Source organism: Schistocerca piceifrons, chromosome 5 (assembly GCF_021461385.2).
Source record: "Schistocerca piceifrons isolate TAMUIC-IGC-003096 chromosome 5, iqSchPice1.1, whole genome shotgun sequence".
Taxonomy (NCBI): domain Eukaryota; kingdom Metazoa; phylum Arthropoda; class Insecta; order Orthoptera; family Acrididae; genus Schistocerca; species Schistocerca piceifrons.
The window spans coordinates 568866144-568891764 of NC_060142.1; the positions used below are offsets into that span (position 1 = coordinate 568866144).

The 25621-nt window shown below is 43.7% G+C and overlaps 1 protein-coding gene and 1 non-coding gene across 2 annotated transcripts in view; both read right to left on the bottom strand.

Moving 5' to 3' along the window:
* LOC124799146 overlaps positions 1-25418 on the bottom strand; it is a 311021-nt gene extending 285603 nt beyond the window's left edge. The window contains exon 1 of the mRNA XM_047262684.1: positions 25192-25418. Within this exon, the coding sequence (XP_047118640.1) occupies positions 25192-25378 (187 nt within the window). The 5' untranslated portion in view covers positions 25379-25418. The remainder of the gene's footprint in view (positions 1-25191) is intronic.
* Positions 11787-11859, bottom strand: Trnas-cga. The gene has a single exon. It is a non-coding gene; the product is annotated as a tRNA-Ser (tRNA).
* Positions 25419-25621: the final 203 nt, after the last annotated feature.

Below are 25621 nucleotides of genomic sequence, written 5' to 3' on the forward strand. Positions count from 1 at the left end.
GCATGATGAGTAGTACCAGCCCTCAGGGGGCTGGACAGAGAGACAGTAGGCAGGAGGGCGTGGGCAGATGAAGAGAGGAAAGGGGAAGGGGCCGAGAGGGAGGGGAGGAAGAGATGGACAGAGAGAGAAGGAGGGGACAGAGGGAGGGGAAGGTGGAGACAGAGAGAGAGGCGAGGACGAAGTTGACAGATGTCTGGTGAGGAGGAGATGGACAGAGCAGAGACAGGCAGTGGAGGAGTAGATTGACATAGAGAAAGGGAGGAGGAGATGAGTACAAGTAGGGGGGAGGAGATGGACAGAGAGGAAGAAGGAGCTAGACATACGGAGGGGAGGAAGAGATGTGCAATGTAAGGAGATGCACACATATATAGCGAGGACTACAGAAAGAGGTGGAGGAAGGGAGGGGGATGGAGATAGGGATATGCAGCAGGAGGAGATGAATATGGAGAGGGGGAGGAAAAGATGAGCCAAGAGAGAGGAGGAGGAGGTGGCCAGAGATGGGGGGGGAGGAAGAGATGGAAAGAGGATGGGGGAGAAGATCGACTGAGAGATGAGGGAAGAAAGAGACAGAAAGAGAGATGGGAAGGTGGAAGCAGACAGAGTGTGGGGGAGGAGTAGACATGTGCAATATATGTGCCAAACACGCTCACTGGCCATGGATCGGGTATCAGACGTTAACCAGTGGGAATACTGTTCTTCTCATAGCATATGTTTGCCATTCTACTTGTACGCTTCTCCATATGAAATACTCTTCTTGGAGACACAACATTCCATTTCTTCTGTCATTACTGCGCAAGATTTTCATCTCTGTTATAACTCCAGTGAGGTGGTGAGTTTCTTGTGTTAATTGAGCCGGCCGATGTGGCCGAGCGGTTCTAGGCGCTTCAGTCTGGAACCGCGCGACCACTACGGTCGCAGGTTCGAATCCTGCCTCGGGCATGGATGTGTGTGATGTCCTTAGGTTAGTTAGGTTTAAGTAGTTCTAAGTTCTAGGGGACTGATGACCTCAGATGTTAAGTCCCATAGTGCTCATAGCCATTTGAACCATTTTGAACCGACAGTCCTGTACCAAAGATATCAAACGCATCTCAGGTACTATTTCTCTTCTGTGGATATCATCACTACTCGTGTGCTTGACCATGAATGACGTGTCCATGCTAGGGGTAGGTGCTCCGTACAGGGGAGACAGGGAGCAAGGATAACTCAGAGTGATATACCCATCACCATGCTGAAGAGGGAAAAGAATGCAACCAAAGGCAGATTGTGGCGCACGTTGGAGCAAATGGTGCCTTTCGTCTTGGCTCCGAGGACATACTTCGGTCACTCCGGCGACAGACAGAAGTTTTAATTTAGGAGACTCTCCATCCAGTCCAGATAACGATACCTGTGGGCGACCCAAAAGTGTTAGTATAAGATCCAAGAAATGCCATCTATAGGCGAAAGTATTAAAATCCTAGTGATTAACTGCCAAAGCATCCACAAAAAGCAATGGGGCTAACACAATAGCTGATACAGAAAGCTCGATAAAACCTGAAATTTATGTCAGAAAGGTTTTGGGGGAACATATAAGTGTATATCAAAAGGATTGGCTAATGGTGAACACCTGACCCATTTAAGGGCACACTACAATTCTCAGCTCTAGGCCCAAGTCCAGGAAGTTGCAGTCTAGCTTATCCTAGCTAATCTTTGATGATGATTAGTGTTTTAGGGCGCAAGCTAATCTTCGAAGTCTCAGGTTCAGTTATTCCACTCGACTCAGAACCAGGGGCAGTTGTAGCAACAATGATTACCATTGTACAAAGAGCAACTAAAACAATCAAAGAGTTATATGTTCAACAAACTATATAAAGAGGAAACAGTGTCTTATTTCCATAACTAACTTGAAATATTTAGCTCTAGAAAGAAGCATATAGAAGAACTGTGACTCAAATTTAAAAGAATAGGTGACAGAACACTTGATAGATATGTTCCTATCAGAAAAGTTCACGATGAGAGTAACCCTTCGTGGTTTACAGTCACTATAAAGAAACTCCTAAAGGAACCGAGAGGAACTACCGCAGCAGAATATTAGCGAAAGATCTCTCACGAAACCAAAACCCTGAAAACAAATTTGGTCATATGTTATGGCTGTTATTGTAACCAAAGTTAGTGTCCAACTACTCATGGACGAGAGAGGGACTGAAATTCAGGGTAGCAAATCAAAAGCGTAAACAGGCAGAAGGAAAGGTGGAATATCGCTTATTATTGTTAGCCATTCCGTAGGAGCTGGCTTGGTAACTCCAGCAAACATTTTCATGGTGTTTTGTAGCTGGACATCTATTTCTTGTGCTTGTGGGTTCTTTTTCCAAACAGCGGCACAATATTCGGCTGTTGAGAAGACAAGACCAAGAGAAGAAGAATGTAGGGTGAGTGTTGATGCTTTTAGGTAATATTATTTCTTGTTTCCAGTATTTCGTTTGATTTTGTTAGATGCTTTTTGAAAGCAAGAGTTCTGTCAATGGCTACATCCAAGTGATTTGGTTATTTATTGTAAGTGTCGTGTTTTCAAATTATAGTTTGAATTTCTTTCGACGAGTTTATTATTTTGGTGGAAGGTCGAAAATTCCGTTTTGATGGCGTTTGGGTGAAGGCTTCTCTTGCGAAAATATTTTGCTTCTACACCGAGGTTCGTTCTTAGGATTTCTTCCGTTTAATTGAGCAACACCTTGTTCCAACTACCCAGGCGTCGGCGTACCCAAACTTCCTTGATTTTGTTTTCGGCATGTCTGCAATGTACAAACTAAAGAGAAGTGGAGCAAGTACTGATTCCTACAACAGATTGTTCTTTAATATCGCATTCCATGATTACATGAAACACTCGCTCGTTTGACACGACGTCGATTAGTCGAGCGGTTGGTTTGTCAGAAATTACATGAGTAATCTTGTATATCGCGCCTTCTCTCACCATTGTATCGTCGGCCGCTGACAGGTCAATGACTGTAGCTATGGTTTTAAGTTTTCTATGAAATCCTACTTTGATGCAAGTGGTGAGTGACAGAAGGCTACACGTATACCCTAGATAATGCTAAATGAACAAGCAAATATTACCGATCAGATAATATTGCGGTCTCCTGACCATAACAAACATTCAATGTATACAAGCCAATGTTTATGTGCACAGCAGTATTTACATCATACAGTGTGTCCCTAGAGAAATGGTCATTATTCAGGGATATGACAAGAACGATCATTCGGAGCAAAAAGTTCTAGTAAAAATAGGCTCTAAAATATATTCCTTAAGCGCTATGAGCATTTCGTCTTCGATACTGTGAAACAAATATCTTCTACTACAAGCTCTTTTCTTTCCATGTTTTGAGAAATGGTGGTATGGACCAAAACAAGAGAAAAATATCCAGCAATCAGGGGCAAAAGTGCATATTTTAAGAGCTACAAGCACTTATTCATCTTCGCTGCTGTGAAAAACATTTTTTTTCTGTTGAACAACTGCCCACAGTTCATAAGGTACGCATTTTAGAGTCCATATTTACTAGACAATTTTTTGCTTGTTTTTGTCAATATTACCTACTCCCAAAATATGGAAGGTAAAAAGCTTGCAATAGAAGACATTAGTTTCAAAGCGTCGAAGATGACGTGCTCATAGGTCTTAAGTAACACATTTTGGAGCCAATGTTTACTGGACTTTTTCGCGTCAAATGATCGTTCCTATCATATCCCGAATAGTGAACATTTCTCCTGCGACACCATATATAGATCGCTAAATTGGGAGAATGGAGCGGCCCCCAAAGAAAGCGCTGCAGATGACACAGTCACAGACCAGAAAACTCACATATAAGATTCTGAAGTTCCGTAAAGAAGCGAAACACGAAGACCTCACTATGACTTCTAGAATGTGGTAGGGCAAATCAACTTTAATCCATGTGCACGTCGGAGAGATTCTTAAAAGAAAAGCCTATGACTGCTTTTCTCTAACTGCGATCTGAAGCCAATCAAACTGATTGGGAACATAATCAAACAATATATATCAGAAAGAAATATCAAGAATCTTTCGTTTAACGTTTTTAAGAGACTGACAGGAAATTGCACAAAAGACAACTTGACTAAAGCGTGTGTGTACGGAAAAGTATTCGAAGACGATTTAATGCGACAGGTTGGACTTGAAAACAGTGTCAAAAAAGTGGGCAGACACTGACACTGTCACATACAGTGAATCGGAAGGAAATCCTACCGATACGGCAACAGCGTTTATTGATGTAGATGATAAAGCCATAGTCTAAAGACGTTGCATATACTACAGGCTTTACGGTTAAAGAAGCGTTACTGGCAAGTAATGCTTCAGTTCTAACGATTTACAAGCTTGTATTTACCCGGAGTCAGTATGTATGGAACGGAGTGTTCCTATAATTCCCGCTGCCTCTGGGGCGATGCGATTGCTATGTGAAAAACTCCAGCGTCTTTGCTGTTCAGCAGTGAAGTTGTGCCAGACAAGTGCTACCTAGGACAAAGATGCTGCCTCTGTGGAGGAGGTAATGGAGTCTGCTGACACCACAGTTCGACATACTGTTTCACGGCAGTAAATTCTGGCTCGGTTACAGAGTACGCCATGGCTTTTAGTTAAAGAAAAACTTACGAATCCATCTCACGGTCGCTGCAGACTTTACTTTCTTGAAGTTTCTTTTAAACTACCTCCTATAATTTCATGTGGATTTTGGAACTTACATGGACGCAGTTGTTCGGCGGACGAAATATATCGTGGCGACAACACTTTTAAGACTTGAGCACGTCACTGCGAAACATCAGCTTGTGTCAGTCATAATCATACGTCGCCTGACAAAGACCTGACTCTTCCATTACACTGGCCAACAGAGTTTTTGTGACAAAAAATGTGAAAGACATTTTAAGCGCCATTGTGGTGCTGTATTCGAAAATGAAATCGGTTTTTATTTATAAAGCCCAATTTTCTTGCGACTTGTCCGGCCACCCTCCCCCTCTACCGAAATCCTTGAAAATACTGCACTTAGGTTATTCTGTTGGACTAAGTTCTATTTTGCTCCACGTGTAACAAAAAAAAAAACAAAAAACAAATTACGTACGAGTACTTGCTATAAGGCCTCCCGGTTGGCCGTGCGGTCTAACGCACGACTTTCCGGGCGGGAAGGAGCGCCTGGTTCCCGGGACGAATCCACCCAGCGGATTTGTGTTGAGGTCCGGCGAACCGGCCAGTCTTTGGATAGTTTTTAGGCGGTTTTCCATCTGCCTCGACGAATGCGGGCTGGTTCCCCTTATTCCGCCTCAGTTACACTATGTCGGCGATTGCTGCGCAAACAAGTTCTCCACGTACGCGTATACCACCATTACTCTACCACGCAAACATTGGGGTTACACTCGTCTGGCATCAGACGTTCCCTGGGGGGGTCCACCGTGGGCCGAGCCGCACAATAACCCTGGGTTCGGTGTGGGGCGACGGAGGTGTGAATTGGACTACGGTAGTCGTCGTGGGGTTGTGGACCACTGCGGCTGCGGCGGGGACAGAGCCTCTCCGTCCTTTCTAGGTCCTCGGTTAACATACAATACAATACTTGCTATAAGTGACAGTCATTTTGGAAATTCGCCTCCAGGAAATGACGGAGATCTAGCAATGCTGCCAGTTAGTCATGTTCCAATCTGCAGAATCGCATTGTGTTTTGCTAGTTGGTACTTGCGTATCAGTATTTGCAGTTCCGAATACATCTGCTGGAAAGGACTCTTTTTGTGTCCTAGGTTCGTGACACTTCTTGCTTTCCGTTGATTCAGAATAAATGCCTCGAACCTGTTGGTGGCACAACTTTTTTGTTATATCTGTGCATATCTAATTCTGAAACAAAATTAGCTCTCCTGGAAAGATGTGTTAAAAACTTCACATTGAATGTAAAGTTGGAGACCAGGACAGGAAATACCTCTCCCCCCCCCCCCTCTCTCTCTCTCTCACACACACACACACACACACACACACACACACACACACATCAGCTATTTTGCATGTGCTACGCTGCAGACAGACTGATCAAACGGATCACGTCATACGTTCATATGTTTTTTCTGTTTCCATTATTTGGAGAGAAGCAACGGAATACACAACAGAGTGTCATGTCCGTCTTTTGTAAATATTTGGAAACATACCAAAAACAAAAGCAAAATATTCAGTATCCCAATTTGAGATGTTTAGGCCTATGATCAAAAACAGCAGTGGCAAATTTAAGAAGCTGAAAACTCAATGTTGAAAACTCTCACAAAAACAACTCGGTAGGCATGTGAGATGAATTTAGAAAGATACCTATACTGAAAACGTAAGTTCATTCAGCAGATTAATCTAGACGAAAAATGAATTTATATTTACTTCAGAAAGGCCTGCGATTATTTTATTTCGATTTAGAATCCCTTTAACGACACTGAAAACAGAATAGGAATTATCGTGAATCGATGGTTCAAAAAATCACTAGCGGCACATTAAATTTGTTTCCATCACTCACTCGCAAACTGAATTGAATATGCTTAGAAGAGGTCAACAAAAGAGAGAAAGAGTCCTACATGGCTTTATCTTTTGAAATCACTTCTCCCTTTAACATTAGAAAGTGGGTGTATAGAGCATTATTAAACTTATCTGTACTTACTTTTTCTTTAGACTGCAGTTAATATACTACTGCCCGGAATAGTACTTGATGTTGATTTGTGAATAAAGTTTTTACACTACAAACAAAAGATTAAAATATTTGTCGTATAGATAAATATAACACAGCATACAAGACTGTAGCTTTCCACCGTAGATGGTGCAATAGGAAATGCAGCTGTATGGATAATTTGTGGAAAGAAACTTTCTCTGACATGGCAATTAAATTGTTGATGTCACTTGTCCTACAGAAGCGTACACTGTCACACCAGGTGCACACTACAACGTACACACCACACGTCGGTTTGATGTGCAGGGTTATTTAGCTGCCTATATCTACGGGTTTTATGCATCCTGCACTGTCTTCAAATACTGCGAGCAAGATTTTCATATTCTCTGCTTCGCTATGTGCAAACTATTAGTCCTACAGCTAAACTGTATAAGACCTTTTGTAGGAAATTTAATGTAGTTAAATGTTGGACTGGGATACGTTTTCGCCAGAGGACGTTGTTTTAGAATTATTCAAGAAAAACATACAAAAGTAATCTTCATTTGTACGTTTTTCATGAATAACTCGAAAACTGTAGCCTCCAGCGAAAAAGGATCCCCGTATGAAATTTAACTTCATCAAATTTCCTACAAAAAGGTCCTGTTCATTTTTTCTGCAGGACTTATGTTTTGCGTGTAGCGAACGAGAGTATGACATCCGCGCGCGTGGTTATTGAAGGCATTGCGGGCAGCATAAAACCCATACGTAGGGGCAACGGAATCACCCTCTATATCAAAACGAAGTGTGATATGTATGTTGCAGCATGCACCTGGTTTGACAAATGGTGATGAAGTTGGAAACTTCGAAATCGTTAATGGAAAATAAAATGAAGACCATTGAATTACAATCTGAGGCAAAATTTATTTCCCATAATTATGTATGATTGTGTCTGCAGCCTCGAGTACAGTACAGCTTTGCATATCTTCACTATTTAAAATCTACTTAGTCTAGACCTGAATTAGATGTAACTCTGCTTTCAGCTTTAAAAATAATTTGAATATACCACATTTCTTACTGAGCAGTGCATAGGGCGCTGCAAGATACGGTCTGCAACGAAGAGGCGGCAGCGCGACAGAAAACAGCACTACCGTGTCAGTGTGAGCCGCATCACAAGGCGGGACGTGTCACAAGATCCAGGTGTGAATTTAAACGCAGTTTCTGCCCCTTCAGTACGGGTTAAAAGCGAGCTTCGAAAAATTGTCAAAATGTAAACATCACCAACTCGTATAACACAGATGTACGGAGTGATCAAAATCACGTACTGTAGAACAACGTTCGTGAATGTGTGGTGGTTCGAGGAGGACCGCGCTTGGTGACAAGATAAGTGAGTCCCACCGTCGGCCTTGTGCGCAACTCCTGAGGTTCAGTGGAGACTGTGCGTAAGCACGTTGATAGTTCCGCGTGGCATTAGCTGACGATCTGTATCAATGTGGACAGTGTAAAAGGCCAGCATGCACGAGCGCGCACACCACACGATCTTCGTGCATATTTCTTTTCAGATTGTAACTATCCCCCCTCCCAATACTGCATTAAAAATCATTCTTGCGAGGTGCCGGGGCTAGCAGTGTATTTAACACTAAATTCTTCACAAATCTTCATATGGAAATGATGCTCTAAGCCCCCCCTTTTCTAACTCCGACTTTTGCTGTTGCACATGGATTAAGAAGAAACGCGAACTGACTGTAATCGACCCTGCAAGTGGAGTAGAAAAGAGTTTGGCACCTGCAATAATTTAATTTGATAGAAATTAATTTGATAAGGAAAGTTTCATTACGTAGTGAAAAATGTAAGGGTTGCTTTACCGATCCACAGAATGAATGTTCTGTCCAAAATAACAATTTGATTTATGATGACTAAACTCAAAATAATAAACAAAACACATGAAACATTTACAATACGTCAAATTGGATACTCAAATAAATGTTGTGCATGTGAAGTTGTCCATAAACTAGCTTGTGACGTTTATGACCATGTGGTATGTTGAGCCAATTCCTTGCAATTCAAATCTTAAGAGAAACACCCAGCCAACCCAACATAATTAAGCCACAGTAGTAGGAACTCAGACAATCAACATCCAAGACAGAACCATGTAAGAAAAGAGGGAACAGGCGCGCTCTGCTGAGCTCTGACTATCACAGAGCAAAATTCCTTAACTGCCGGTGTTGCGGACATACATTACTAAGCTGTCTTCTTAACTGCAAGGACACGATCTGGCGTACCGGAGGTGATGGCTGGTTGCTTAGACGTCCCATCGTGGTGATGATAATGTCGTGAGTATAGCCCGAAACAAATTATCCTGGTCTGGTTGTTCCAGACTAAAGACTTCCTATCAATACAAATGCGCCTCTGAGGGAGACAAAGAAGGCTCAGTGATTGATTTTAACAAGCGAAGTCACACAGTAACTCCGATACAGTCAACTTTAGCCAAAACTGCTCAAGATGGACAACATAGGCCGCTTGTACGCAGAACGCTCAATTGCCAACTGTACTCGGAAAGTTATGTTGAAGTCGAAAGTTCAGCAACTTCATCAAACAGTTACAATTAAATGAAAGTATATTAGACAGCCAATGGAAGGCAGGCTGTCCAGAGCAGCGAGAGCTCAGTCTTGTAACCTACTCCGACCGAAAGGCGAGAGCCGACTCCGCTCAAGAGCACCCGTACATGCCAAACACAGAACATTCCCGCCCCCACGACAGTGACCGTGGTTAAACGATCCAATCACCAACTCGAAAACCGGCGACAAATTCCGCTCTATTACCGGAGCACTACTATTCCACCAATGGAGATACTTGGCGCCAATTTCTGCGCCGATTTTGCTACGTCACGGAGCTATCCCCTGAGCAAGCCAATCACAGTTATGATTTTGCAGAAAACGTGGAAATTTGCCCGCCAAGACTGCCTGGGAACACAAGTCATTCCCACGCCTCGTCGCTGGTAGCCCACCAGAAGATGTTTTCACTAAGTTTCTGCGAATTAACGGAATCTCTAGCCCAGCTGCTCTGTCAGGCCCCTGTGGGCGTGTCGCCCCCACTCATATGACAATGTCAGCGTCTGGAAAGCATCCACTCGACTCCCTCACACCCGTCGGCTTAACCCTTTCAAGATCAGCAGAACCCGCCTGTCACCGGACCACCCGGGTGACCAGAGACGCTGCGTGGGAAGTCCGCGTGTGAAGGAATAGCAACTTTTCACCGCATGCAATTAGAGAGGAAAACCGAATTAGAGTAAGATAGAAATATGAGAGGGGGCTCATGCCACCTCTCACTCTTAGTATAGCACTATCTTATTAGTACACTCATAAATGTACGTAGAGTTTAGCAGTCTCGCTCGATAAAGGAAACGATTCACATTCCTACAGGTGACAGTATTGGTCAAAACTAGAGTAAAAATTTCCATTAACTAATACCTGTTGATATGTGGGCTGTTTTACTTGTAACGAGTAATGTGTAGTATTCCGTGGTGCAGGCCATTACAAGAGGTAGCATAGTAAGTTACCACAATACGCTCATATGGGCAGATGCAAATCCTCTAACAGTCGTGAAGGTGGGGCAAGAGAATTGCTTCAGTATCAGTGAATGTGTTGGAATTGTCAGTGACAGTCTTATATGCTGGTGCTGTGTATAATCTATTTCTGCACGATGAATTACCAGCGTTATTGGAGATAGTTATCCTTACAGAACGACAATGACTGACTTATACATGATGAAGTTCCACCCCGTTTTTTTACCTCACAACAACTTTTCATGGAGATCCAGCAGCATCGCCTCCCCATTCACCGGATCTAAATCCGTTGTATTTCTGGTTGTTGGGATATTCAAAGGCATTGGTCTATGCCGAACTCATCGACAAAGTGCAGACGTTATAGGAACCTGTGATAAATATACATGGCGAAATTTGAATTGAGCTGGATGTATTTGAAAAAGTGAAGAATGACTGAAGTATGTATGCGTGGTAAACTTAATCAGCACTACCTATAGTGTCTACTACGTAACAGACAGATGGAAATGAGAGGACAGATCGACCGTATCTCAACAGGTGTAAGTTTCTGAACATTACAGGAACTTCTCTTCCGCTTTTGACCAGTACTTCCTGCTGTAGAAATATGTGAATTTATTTACCTTTTTTAAAAAAACTTATTGTTAGACACATGTAGACAATTTACTTAACTCCTAATTCTATGTCTTGAAGAACTATCAGTAATTGTTGTTCTTAAAAAATGGTTGGTAAATGTGCTAAAGGAAAGCTGTTAGAGAAATGAGGGCTTCAGTATCAATGAATGGATAGGAATTGTCGGTGACAGACTCATATGCTGGTGCTGTGTAGCACAGATTTCTACGAGTTGAATTACCAGCGCTATTGGAGATTGTTGTCCATGCAGAATAACAACTGATTTATACATGACACAGCACCACTCTGTACCCTTCCAATACAAAATAGTGGCAGCAGAGAAAAGTTCAAAACAATTAAGTCAAAAATGTAAGTGAAGAGGGCAATAGATATTTAATACTGACATGAATTGCACCAAATGTTCAGCGAGAAAAGGATTAACTATACTCTGTTCAGAATTGCATTATGGCTGACAGTTACGAAGGGAGTCGTGCGAAGACGTTCACAAGAAAGGCACGGGACGCCTCAGACAACTCGACGAGACCTGTAGCCGAAGCAATCGCTACAAGTATCTGCCATACCTTCATCCCCTGCATTTCATTTTCTGCTTGCACTATGCTGAAGATTCAGCTGGCTTACTGTCGTATGGGATGATTCGTTACGCTCTGACATTTTGTTTATTCTCATTTCTTACAGTTGCAGTTTTCGTCTTTCGTCTATTATTACTACAGCCTCTTGTGTGTTGCATGACACTGAACAAATGTAAAAAGCAAGTACATGAAATGTGTTACGGTGAAAATGTTTGGAGTCGCTCTCACGGTCGGGGGATTGGCGTACGACGGCAGTTGAGAGAAATGGTTTGCGCTTTACATGCTTGTGCTGTCAACAATAGTTGTTGATAATGCTCCCAACCATTCTGTTGTTGACAAGACGCCTACCACGGCAAAGCGAAAGGACAGGAAACTTCCTGGCAGATTAAAACTGTGTGCCCGACCGAGACTCGAACTCGGGACCTTTGCCTTTCGCGGGCAAGTGCTCTACCAACTGAGCTATCCAAGCACGACTCACGCCCCGTCCTCACAGCTCTACTTCTGCCAGCATCTCGTCTCCTACCTTCCAAACTTTACAGAAGCTCTCCAGCGAACCTTGCAGACAGCTGTGAGGACGGGGCGTGAGTCGTGCTTGGGTAGCTCAGTTGGTAGAGCTCTTGCCCGCGAAAGGCAAAGGTCCTGAGTTCGAGTCTCGGTCCGGCACACAGTTTTAATCTGCCAGGAAGTTTCATATCAGCGCACACTCCACTGCAGAGTGAAAATCTCATTCTGGAAACATCCCCCAGGCTGTGGCTAAGCCATGTCTCCGGAATATCCTTTATTTGAGGAGAGCTAGTTCTGCAAGGTTCGCAGGAGAGCTTCTGTAAAGTTTGGAAGGTAGGAGACGAGGTACTGGCAGAATTAAAGCTGTGAGGACGGGGCGTGAGTCATGCTTGGGTAGCTCAGTTGGTAGAGCACTTGCCCGCGAAAGGCAAAGGTCCCGAGTTCGAGTCTCGGTCCACACATAGTTTTAATCTGCCAGGAAGTTTCATATCAGCGCACACTCCGCTGCAGAGTGAAAATCTCATTATCGAAACGACAGGACCGATTTCAGCAGCGAAACTCAATTTAACTCTATGTTAAAGACCTCCACCAGGGTTTCAGTTTGGACCAAATCAGAAAATGATGTATTCTAAAGATTTCGTCCGCACAGCGTGTTCACCTAAAATCAATTACAAAAAAAGTTTTCCGCATGCCGAAAATACGGTAACGTCGTAAGGAAATGCGCTGTCGTAAACTTTCTGTACGTCATCTCAAAAATTAGTTACCGCAATATAAACTGAGCAAAAAAAAAAAAAAAAAAAAAGGTTCAAATGGCCCTGAGCACTATGGGACTTCACTTCTGAGGTCATCAGTCGCCTAGAACTTGGAACTAGTTAAACCTAACTAACCTAAGGACATCACAAACATCCATGCCCGAGGCAGGATTCGATTCGAACCTGCGACCGTAGCGGTCGCTCGGTTCCAGACTGTAGCGCCGCCAGAGAAATCTTCCTCTACCAGTTTAAATACTCCTCATAGGAAAAAATGACATTAGGGAAAAATATTTGTTTTGATGTCCCCTACAACCTCCTAGAGTTTGTCGGTTTAAATATTTTTCACCCTGTATCCAACGTAATGCCTCCCAACACCATAACACCTGGATCACAAGACGACCATGTTGGCAGTGCTGGACTTACCCTGATATGTCGAGAGGTGGAAACACGTCAGGCACCCAGGAATTCTGTCGATCGTGATCGTTTTGGTGGTCCAGGACTGGCTTGCCGGTTCCCGCGAACTAAATTCCACCGAGCTCGTGTGGGATGTATTGGGAACTCGTACTGGAGCACGTCCACATCCACCATCGCCATCCAGCAGGTGTCGACCGCGCTGCTGGAGGAACGCACTGCCACAAGAACTCCTCACCAACCTCGTGGCCAAGGAACACGTTCGTTGTGATCACACACCATGTTAAGAACGATGTTCCATCTTTTGTAGTGCCCAGAGGTCCATCATCAATCCCGGTGACTTGAGTGCAGTTACTGTCTTTGAACGAAAGTGCCATTATTCGCCTCACTGCATATTTCGTTTACTTACCTTCTGTACCATGCTTTAACAGGTCTTTCTTCCATGTAGCTACTTTACTTGGCAGTGATATATCATGCGAAAGTTACTTTCGTCCTTAAGCTTTGCGCACCAGTGGATGTCGGCACACTGAACTTCGTGTAGCAACGGTAAAGCTAAAATGCCACTTCTTTGTAGAACTGACAATGAATATCCCCATTTCACTTATTAGAAAATGTCTAAAGAACACAGTGTGGATAACCCCTCTCTTTATCGCTCCGTTCCTTATTTTTGTGGTGCCTTGTGTGTTTACTGTTTGCTCTTCGGTCCTAGACCGCTGCTTCAGGTCACGTGCTCTAAGCTGGCTCTGACCGAGTTCCGAGCGCGATAAAAAATAACAGTGTCGTGTCATTGACTTGTTTATATTTAGTCTTCTGTCCACCGGTCGGCTGATTACCCACGGGCGACAAATTGTTTGCCGCTGTAACAAAAAGGAAGCATATCACTATTAAAAGCATGTACTTTCTCGCCAGAGTGTCACGAATAGAACTAAAGAGAATATTGAACGCATACAAGGAAGGACAGCACAAAAGGTCAGAGATCTCTTTGACGAAATAGCGTGCCTCATGGAAATACTGAAAAACCTGAATTGGCAGACGCTTGAAGAGCTCGACGCCAACTATTTCGCGAAAGCCTGCTTACAAAGTTTCAAGACACAATATTATGTGCAGACTCTAGAAATATACTTCAGCTCCTTACTTATCACCCCCGCAGGAATTGCGAAGACAAGATAAGACTAATTGCAGCGCGCAGAAGCACTTCAGCAGTAATTCTCAATGCATGATTGGAACGGAAAGAAAACCTAACATATGTTTAGCGCAGGAGGCATTTGAGTGGTCATTCTCAATATGTGAGTGGAATGGAAAGATACAATAACGTCTGTTAAAATGCTAATTACCCTCTGCCACGCACCTCACAGTAGTTTACAGCGCGTGTATGTAAATGAACGAGTTTGTCCCTCTCGTCATATGTTACTGTATAAGGTAATGACACAGCGAAAGAGAGATGTTCAACACGAAACTCGGGTCACATTTCGTTGTTGGTAGGAAACCAATATTACTTCCAAGCGTCTGTCTACGTGCAGCCTATCACAAACACTCAATGTGCGTTTCTGTTATACGTGGTGTTAGTTGGGCAGCTGGTTCTTTTTGATAATGAATTTTTGTTTCGAACTACTTGTTTAGTAGTTATGCGCGTAAGACGCCTATAAGGTTCTAGGAATGAATATCCACAACTGTACACAAATAACACTTTATTAAAGGCGCGTTCTAATAAATTTAGGACAAATGTTCTAAAGGTCTGTCTGAGCACGTAACTTGATAACTTTGTAGCAAAGCCCGTCCAACTGAGCCGAGCATGACATCATTTTGGTTCACATCGTGATACATAACGCTGATTCGGGTAGTCAGCTCACATTTGGTAGAATTTGAGGTAGTGTGCACGAAACTCTTGATATGGACCCCGAGAAAAAATGTCACACAATCACAGCTTAACTGTCGACTATGGAAAACATTAGTTTGGTCGAACAGGACATGTTGCATGCACACTGCGTTTAACTTGACTTGCCGAGCGGTTCTAGGCGCTACAGTCTGAAACCGCGCGACCTCTACGGTCGCAGGTTCGAATCCTGCCTCGGGCATGGGTGTGTGTGATGTCCTTAGGTTAGTTAGGTTTAAGTAGTTCTAAGTTCTAGGGGACTGATGACTTCAGAAGTTAAGTCCCATAGTGCTCAGAGCCATTTGAACCATTTACCTTGACTTAATAAACAAACTAGTAATGAAGGTTAGAGTTTAATGTCCCGTCGGTGTCAACGTCATTGGAGATAGAGGACATGTCTGGGTTGGAGAACGACTGGAATGGAAATTGGCCATATGCTATCGAGAGAGCCATCCGGCATGTGTCGTAATCGACTCAATGTAACTACGGAAAAACCTTAAACTTCTACGTACAACAGGATAGGGATTTGACCTGTTTTCATGCCGAATACAAGTCAACTGTCTGTTCAAGGCGCCCCGTGCGTGATTTAATGCGCAGTGAGTTATTCTACGGTGGCACAGGTCTCTGACAGTAAAAATAGCCGATTAAACAGTTCGCCTGAGTGTAGGACATTCCACCCGTCAGCAAAATTGTTCACGTGAAAAGGCTTGAATCGTATCCAACTAATCTTGCTGGAATTCAGGCACCGATTATTTCTCAGGCCTCCACTGGCACCTGACAGAGATGGCCAGGTTAATTGCCGGTAAACCTCGAGACGAAAGAAGTGAGATACTCGCATCACTAAGAAATGCCGTCTAGGGCTACCACAAGATGTGTGAAGACGATACCCCTTTCAGTAGCCAAGGTCGCTAACGACGCCTGTGCGGTGGTACTTGAGAGGAGGTAGCTGGTTCGGATGTTGGTGATTGAAGAAATGATCAAGTTTCATATCTGGCTGAGGATTTAGTGGACCAGTCGAGGTGCAGTCAGGTGCCTGAGTGTTCGTCAAATCAGGAAAGCATACGTTCGACTCTTGAATAACGCTGTTGTCGTCTTGGAAGATGAAAGTGTCCTCAGAATATTCATCAAGAAAATGTAGAAGAAAGGAACACTTTGTGACCAAGAATGTTGAAATAAACATCCTGGTTGATGTTCACGGTAACCTGAGTCAGTGGATACATGTCGTGGCAAAACAACCCCGAAAAATTCGTAGAACCACTTCCGTGTTAAACGACTGAATGTTTAATTTGAAAAGAGGAAAAAATCGGGATTAGCCGGACCCACTACACACTCTCACTCCGTTATCCTCCAGTTTCTGTGTTGTTTGGCCCATTTGTAACGTCCACACACTCCGATCGGTTAACTGACTTGACCACGTGACCGTGTTCATTAGGGTTTCGGAAACGAGGCTGTCGTTTCCAAATACTGCCGAGTCGAAATGAGGGAATGTACACAACTCACTGCCGAGACTGGCAGCGCTGTGAGCCGCTGTGAGTAATGGCCTTTGCGTGATATCCGACTCCAAAAGTCGACTGCAAGCAGTTCCTTTCTCATTGTTCATTGGGAAATTGGTTGATATGGACCTGGCGTCAAGGACAGCAATAATTCCTGTCTGGTTTGAAAGTGAAGGCGTGAAACTCGTCAGCGGTCCCTGTCGGCTAGATTCTTTTTACGACCACTGCTCATACACCATGATACGAGGCTGTGAGTGGTGCACTATTCCTTGTAGGCACGTTGGACAGTCAGCGTTGATACACCAACAAAAATCGAGGAAACTTTATTCACGCTGTGCCCATGGGCACGGCCAGACACAATGGCTGCTTTCCGCCATTCTGTCAGCACGTTTACCCATCTTTCTGTGCTGATTTCACACAACCGACTGGCACTTACGTACCACTTCACTGTCAAGAGTCACGTCGGCGGTGGAGGGTCACATGACGTCCTGGTACCAGTTATACACCTTACACAGCACTCCAGAGTGCTGTTTTTCTCGGTTGACTGATATGAGCGACAGTCGAATGAAAACCGAACACGCGCCATAACGGGACCATGGAATGGTCTCTCACTGGGAGACGAGACGATCAATCCTGTTTCACGATCGGCCTCTGACGCATCCACTACTCACTCTTGCACTTCCTCGTCCAACTGAATCCGACGTCCACACATGTCTTTTTTCAAGTAGCCAAAGATGCGAAAATCATACGATGAAAGTCCAAGCCGTACAGAGGATATTGCAGTGTTTCCTGACCAAATCACTGAAGCGTAGATCCTCCGATTGCCAGTACGGGCGTGGGTGTTGTGCAACAGGATGATTTCGTCCAAGAGCATCCGGGGCGTTTTGACTTTATAGTGCGTCGCAGTTACTGCAAAGTGTCTCCATAGAGCTGCACGTTGATTGTGGTTCCAAGATCGAGCAACTCTACGAGCAGAGGACCCTTTGCATCGAAGAGGGAGGTCATCATGACCTTACCGGAACTTGTGTGAACAGCTTCGGATTTCTTTGGCGGGAGAGATGTGGGATGTCTCCACTGTTGCTTTTGCCTTTTGCCCTCGAGTTGTCGAAATGCTGTTGGACGGCATCATCCTGTTGCACAATAACACCCGCTCCTACGCTGCCAACCGGAAGAAGGCTATCCTTCAGCAGTTTGGTTGGGAAACACTGCAACATCGTCCATACAGCCCGGATCTTTCACTGTGTGATTTTCACATCTTTGGCGATCTGATGAAAGACGTGCGTGAACGTCGATTTCAGTCGGACGAGGAAATGCAAGAGTGGATGCAATGGATCCGTCAGTGTTCGGCCCATGTTCTATCCCAGTGGGATAAATATCTTAATGCGCGTGGTGGTTACTTTTGAATAGAACCAATAAATAGTCTCGTCGTGGTGGGTTTTCGGTTTTCATTTTACTGCCCCTTGTATTTCGTCGGGTGGCCTTATATACCTGTAATATTTTCACGGTTTTATTTTAAACATAGAGAGTGGCTTCGTAAGTACCTTGTTGCCTGCATCGCCACAGCAGTAACGCTTCTATGTTATGCTGATCATACGCCACAACCACTAACAACGCAAATGTACAGATGATCCAATTAGTCGAATTTTCCTGCATTTTAGCTCAAAATTTGTCTCAATTTAAGAATTCCGGCGGCTGCGTAGTTCTTCTATGCCGTATAGCCGACCGTGTCTGTAACAGTGGCAATGTCGTTTAAAACAATGCTTCTCTTACAAAGATTTTCCACTGTAATCACTTAGAATTTCTAGTCGACTTTTTGACATTTTGCAACCTGGAGGTATCTGTTTGAAATTCTTTGGCCGACGGTAGTTCGATTGATGATCTGACGGGCCATTATTACCGTAAGATTGCGAATTATCATTCGACCAGAAAGAGACGTATGATGAATATTGTTGTAGAACGCGTGAACGGGATGTATGAGTCGTGGCACTTGAAACGCGAGATGCAATTCTTGGATTTAGTTCCTAGGAGCAACAGATATTCCACAAAGGACACTGAAAGTACGACGAAGAGCGACAGCCTCTGAAACGACACTTCCACAGAAGGAATTCCGGGTACTGTCTCTCTGCCATACATTCCCGGAATGACTAACAGAATCGGCCACATATCCAGAAACTAGACATGCAGATATTTTGTGAGCGCTCAAGAAAACTGATGACTGTCTTACTAGCCACAGACAAACGGAACCAGCGTATCAGTGGTTTATGGAATACCATGTAGTTGCGGCAAGACGGAACGGGACGATCTGTTACCACCAGGGTCAAGAAATAAAAACGAAATTGCAGGCTGGGATAGACGAGAAATAGGCCGTGGCTGAAGACGCATCGAATGACCCGAAACACTGCATAAAATGCAAGTAACGTAGCCCTATCAGATTTTCCCGAGAAGCTATCGAGATCCGTAAGCACGGCGATAATTTCAACAAGGAAGCGAAATGCCTCAGGCTAAGTGGATACTGGATTCTTTTCTAGCAGAGAAAGACGACCGCAGGTAGCATGTGGAGATGACAACGGAGAGGCCCATGGGCAATGTTGCTGCGTATACATAATGTAGTGTTAGCAGTTAGCCAACACTACGAACACTACCTGAGTGAGGAAGCCGATACGCACGCGTTAACCCACGCAGGCTAGAGATAGGTCTGAAACAGGATACGTAATGAATGCTATAAAGAAAAGTACGTAGCTGCTGGAATACTTAACTTTAATCCATCATTGTTGTACATCGCTCTTGACGATACAAGTGAGACTCTTTAGATACATGCAATGTAATACTAATGGCGCCTTGCTAGGTCGTAGCCATTGACTTAGCTGAAGGCTATTCTAACTATCTGCTCTGCAAATGAGCGAGGCTTCGTCAGTGTAGTCGCTAGCAAAGTCGTCCGTACAACTGGGGCAAGTGCTAGTAAGTCTCTCGAGACCTGCCGTGTGGTGGCGCTCGGTCTGCGATCATTGACAGTGGCGACACGCGGGTCCGACATGTACTAATGGACCGCGGCCGATTTAAAGCTACCACCTAGCAAGTGTGGTGTCTGGCGGTGACACCCCCATAAAGTACAATCCCTGTCCGCGAGGGAGCGGCAGTCGTATCCTCCAACCTGCCGAAAGTCCGTCCCGGTAGCTGAGTGGTCAGCGTGACAGACTGTCAATCCTAAGGGCCCGGGTTCGATTCCCGGCTGGGTCGGAGATTTTCTCCGCTCAGGGACTGGGTGTTGTGTTGTCCTAATCATCATCATTTCATCCCCATCGACGCGCAGGTCGCGGAAGTGGCGTCAAATCGAAAGACCTGCTCCAGGCGAACGGTCTACCCGACGGGAGGCCCTAGCCACACTACATTTCCATTTACCTGCCGAAAGATGAAAGACAAGTTAACGACAAGGTCAGTCACAAAAAGAAAACTGACGTAAAACTTCATTTGTCCTCACTGTATACTAGCCGATAGCATTATTAAGATAATCCCAGATCTCACCATGACACCTCTATCCCAGAGCGGGAGGGACTCCTCCACGTCCCAGACCTGAGAATGACACCTCTAACCGAGAATGGAGAGACAGCTCCACATCTAGACGACTGACTATCATCTACTAATAAAATAAGCTAGTCTACGCTAGAGAGAATATTATGATGACGAACCACTACACACAGCAGGCGGAAAATGTAATACTCACTTAATGATCATCGACACATTGAGAAAATGAAAGAAAACTGGTGGTTACATTTGTAAGTAGGCTGTTTAGGTGTAAGTAGGCTGTTTAGGTTTTTTATGTTGGTAACGCCACGTAGCGCTCTGTATGAAAATCACTGGCTGTGCTGTGTGCAGTCTGTGGGCTGGTTGGCATTGTTGGAATATTAGCCATTGTAGTGTTGGGCAGTTGGATATGAAAAGCGCATAGTGTTGGCAGTTGGAGGTGAGCCGCCGGCAGTGGTGGATGTAGGGAGAGAGATGGCAGAATTTTGAGAGCGGACGATCTGGATGTGTGTCCATCAGAAAGAGTAAATTTGTGATATTGGATGTCGTGAACTGATTATATATATATATATCATGAGGAGAAGAGTCGGAGCTTCTCAAAACCTCTTCGCAAGCACTACCTTGGCACTCTCAATGCAAACACTCTGTTCAAACTTGGAAAACTAAAACAACTGACAGACATGCTAGATAAATTTCACATCAAAATTCTTGCCATCCAAGAGACGCGCTTCGTAGATGAAAACCATTTCGACACAGAACATTACAGGATTTACAAAGGTAAACCTGCTGTCAGAAGAGGAACACCATTATTGTTTGGTACAGGGTTTGCAGTACACAAATCAGTCATGGATAACATCATAGACTTCAATTCAATATCAGAACGTATCTCGACACTGTCCTTCAAATCAGGTAATAAAGCATACACAATTATCAACGCACATGCACCTACAAATGACCATAACAGAAAGAAGCCACAAGAAATTGAAGACTTCTGGGAAGACATGGAGGAAGTAACTAACAACGTACCAGAAAGACATGTGAAAATTGTAATGGGTGATTTCAATGCGCAGCTTGGTAAGGAGAGAAAATTCAGAGAAATAACAGGCCCATATTCAGCACATATTCGCACGAACAGAAATGGGGAACACCTCATAAAATATTGTCAAAACTTTAACCTCAAAATCATGTCAACACAATTTCAAAAACCAAGACGAAAACTTACAACATGGAAAGCACCCAACACAGTGTGGGGAGAATTTCAGATTGATCATGTGGCCATATCCAAGAAAAATTCGCGGGAAATTCTAAATGTCAGAACACGTAAAGGAGTCTTCGAGTCTGATCATTATTTGCTACAAGTTAAGATTAGGCCAATCCCAAGACTGAAACAGACAGCGCAAAACAAAATAGTCAAACCTGATCCGGAATACTTGAAGATAAACAGGGATAAAATCGTTGAAGAAATTAATAGGCACTCAATAGACACATGGACAGATCTGGCGAAGGCAGTTCAGAAGACTATGTGCTGGGGACAACCACCTAGAAAACGCAAACATAGGTGGTGGAACGCAAAGTGTGATGAAGCCATTGAGAGAAGAAAGCAAGCATGGGACAAGTTCAGTAGCTACAGAAATTCAGAAACATGGAAAGAATTTCACGAAGTTCAGAAACTAGCATCGAAGGAAATCAGAAGGGAAAAACGAGCATATGACAATAACAGATTAAAAGAAATTGAGGAAGATTTCAAAAGAAATAACACAATAAATTTTTACAGAACTTTCAAAGAAAATATTAAGGGCTATCAACCCCCTAGCCTCTGCTTCCGAAGAACAGATGGATCCCTGGAAACAAACACAAAAGAAAACTGTAAAATTCTCAAACATTACTTTGATAAACTTCTTAATTGCAAAAAACCTACAGGAAAATTAACATTCCAAAAGACCACATCTAATGCCGATTCTGATCCACCCACAATAGAAGAGATAGAGGAAATCATAAAACAAATGAAAAATAACAGAGCTGCCGGAGAAGATGGTATTATCGCCGAGATCTGGAAACTCCAAGATGAAAACATCACCAAAAAAATCCATAAGATTATCTCCGAAATTTGGATCACTGAGAAAGTGCCAGAGGAATGGAAATGTGCATTGATCCATCCGTTACATAAAAAGGGTGATAAGTCAGATCCAAACAATTACAGAGGCATTTCGCTGGTACCAGTTACATACAAAATTTTCTCTAAGGTGCTATTAAACAGACTAGAACCACAAGCAGATCTGCAAATTGGGGAATACCAGGCAGGCTTCAGAAAAGGGAGATCATGCATCGAACAGATCTGGAACTTGAGAACACTTTTGAAAGTCAGACAGGCAAGAAACACTGTAGTTACCTTTGTGGACTTTAAAAAAGCATATGATTCCATAGACAGACAGACACTCTTTGACGTACTGGAAGAATATGGTATCGACAGAAAAACCAGGGCACTTATACAACAGACGCTTACAGACACTACCTCCAAGATTAAGTTCATGGGAGAAATTTCGGAACCCTTCCACTTACACACAGGTGTCCGACAAGGAGACGGGCTCTCACCAATCCTGTTCAACATGGTGTTAGACAAAATTATCAAGCAGTGGGAGGAACAAGTTAAAGGAATACAGCTGGGAAGAACACGTGAAACCAAAACAATCATAAAATGTCTGGCATTTGCAGATGATATAGCCATACTCAGCAATAATACACAGGAGGCAAAGGAAACACTGGAATGCTTGCATGAAATAGCTGCCAAAACAGGTCTGCAGGTATCTTACGAGAAGACACAATATATGGAACGACAGACCAACAATGTACACACCATGCATACGGTATATGGATCCGTAGAAAGAGTCGAAAAATTTAAGTATTTAGGGGAGTACATACAAATGGGAGGATCAAACAAGGCGGCTAACATAGAACGAACGAAGAAACTCCAGAAGGCATACAAACTCACATGGTCACATTATAATAAGAAAAGCATATCGAGGCAGGCCAAACTTAGGCACTACAAAACAGTTGTATTACCAGAAGCATTGTACGCGTCAGAAACAACCACAATTGGAGCATCAGGCATCATAGACACAGAAAAAATAGAACGCAACATTCTCAGAAAAATATTTGGACCAATTCACAGAGATGGCATATGGATGAAGCGACCTACCAAAGAGCTGTACCAGCACACTGACAGACTAACAGACGCGATCAGAAAACGCAGATTAACTTTCTATGGGCACATACAGAGAATGGACAACAACCGACTTACAAAGAAAATTTTTGATGTAGTAAACAGCTCAAGCAAGAAAACAAATTGGTATCATGAAATAGACGAAGACTTAAGGCAGATAGGGATCAACAGGCAAATGATAGGTGACAGGAAATACTTCAGAAACAAAGTTAGGAGTGCAAAATTTATTGTAAAGGAGAGAAAGAAGAAAGGAACATTATGGACAGAGCAAAGGAAACAGGAGCACAGCCAAAGGATGAAGAGATTTTGGGAAGAGAAGAGGAAGAAAGGAAAGAAGTGAAAATTGTGTCATCATGTGATTTTCGAGTTCAAACACTGTCCATAAGGGCAACAATGAAATGAATGAATGAATGAATATATATATATATATGATGACTTTTGAACATTATTAAGGTAAATACATTATTTGTTCTCTATCAAAATCTTTCATTTGCTAACTATGCCTATCAGTAGTTAGTGCCTTCAGTAGTTAGAATCTTTTATATAGCTGGCAGTAATGGCGCTCGCTGTATTGCAGTAGTTCGAGTAATGAAGATTTTTGTGAGGTAAGTGATTCGTGAAAGGTATAGGTTATTGTTAGTCAGGACCATTCTTTTGTAGTAGGGATTTTTGAAAGTCAGATTGCGTTGCGCTAAAAATATTGTGTGTCAGTTTAGTGATGATCAGAATAAGTAAAGAGAGAAATGTCTGAGTACGTTCAGTTTTGCTCAGCTGTTTTAAAATCAAATAATGTAAGAGGTTTATCAGCACAGTCAGTCATAATTTTTTCTAAGGGGACGTTTCACATTAAACAGAAAAGCTACGACAATCTGGAAGGTGAGACAGTAATTTTAGAGTAAAATAAATCTTGTAATGTTAAAACTTGGCAAATATGTATTTTTAACGAATCTGTAATGGTTCCGCGTACCGCAAGGAGGCAGTGAGGCATATACGTTGTATGAATAAAAATACACCATTGTTCTGTACTTTGGGTTTTATGTTTATATTTCCGATACGTATTTAAGAGCGGAAGCTCCAGCGACAGGTTTTCCTATATTCACGTTTGGCCTCCCACAATCACTTGGTGAAGCAGTATGTTCTCTTGTGGAGACGAAAACATACGAGCATTAGAAAAAAAAAAGCCGCACATTGCGAGAATTTGTTACACTGCTCGCAGTTTGCAGGTATTTTATAGCGCCGTAGTTGTTTTTTACCAGAGCGCATATGTTCTTTTCCCTTTATACAACAAAATAGCTCCCGGCTGATGCGACTGTCTCAACATACGATGACGGAAAGCCAACGTGAACCTAGGAAAAGACCGAGCGAGGTGGCGCAGTGGTTAAACACTGGACTCGCATTCGGGAGGACGACAGTTCAATCCCGCGTCCGGCCATCCTGATTTAGGTTTTCCGTTATTTCCATAGATCGCTCCAGGCAAATGCCAGGATGGTTCTTTTCAAAGGGCACGGCCGACTTCCTTCCCCGTCCTTCCCTAATCCGACGGGACCGATGACCTCGCTGTCTGGTCTCCTTCCCCAAAACAACCCCAACCTAGGAAAAACTAGAAAATGAGATTTTCCTCCAAAATACGTAGCAGAAGTAAAGACACAAAAAACCGAAATACTTATTCGAGGGACTTTTTATTCATAAAATACATGTAAATATGTGCAATGTCAAATTCACTAGTACAGCAAAAAAAAAAAAAGTAAAATGTCAATCTCGAAGGTTGAACAGAGCATTAAGAAGCTATCAAGTTTCCTGAACTTTACCTTCAAGCAACGTAAAAAAATCTTTGCTTTTCTCCATCCCAAGCAATGGAAGATAATCCTCTGAGGATGGCAACCACTCGTGCTGGCGAAACATCAGTCAACCAAACAGGCGTCTGCCGAAAGGACCCAAACAGTTGTCTCTAGACGATACGTTTTTCAGTGTCTTTGAATACCGGACAGTTAGTAGCAGTTGCACGTAGCAAGGATAGGAAGGTTACCTGAAACGCGTGTTTCCATGAGGGAGCGTCGTCGATCGCGGCGCTCGTTACACGGCTTCTCGCCACTTGGACTTCCGAGTGCAGTAAGAAGCCCGTCTGTGGCGGCAGCGCAACATCTAGAGTCGCAGGCGGGTCCCGCGCGACCGCCGCTAGCAGCTGCGCCCGGCGCTACGAGAGAAACGATCATCCGTCTCGCACTCCGCCGACGTCCGCTCCGCGCTGCGGCGAACGGGACACTGCCCGTCTATTAGCGAGCGTTGGGCTAGCTGGCGCCGGCGGCCGCTCAGACAAGCGACGTTCAGCTGTTCGCGCGAGCGCCACCAGGGAGCGCCATTTCGCGACATGAAGCTCGCCTGTCAGCACGCCACGCGTTGCCTCTATTTTTTCGTCCTGCGTCCTTCTCAAGGCCCTATTCTGAATAGAGCAAGCA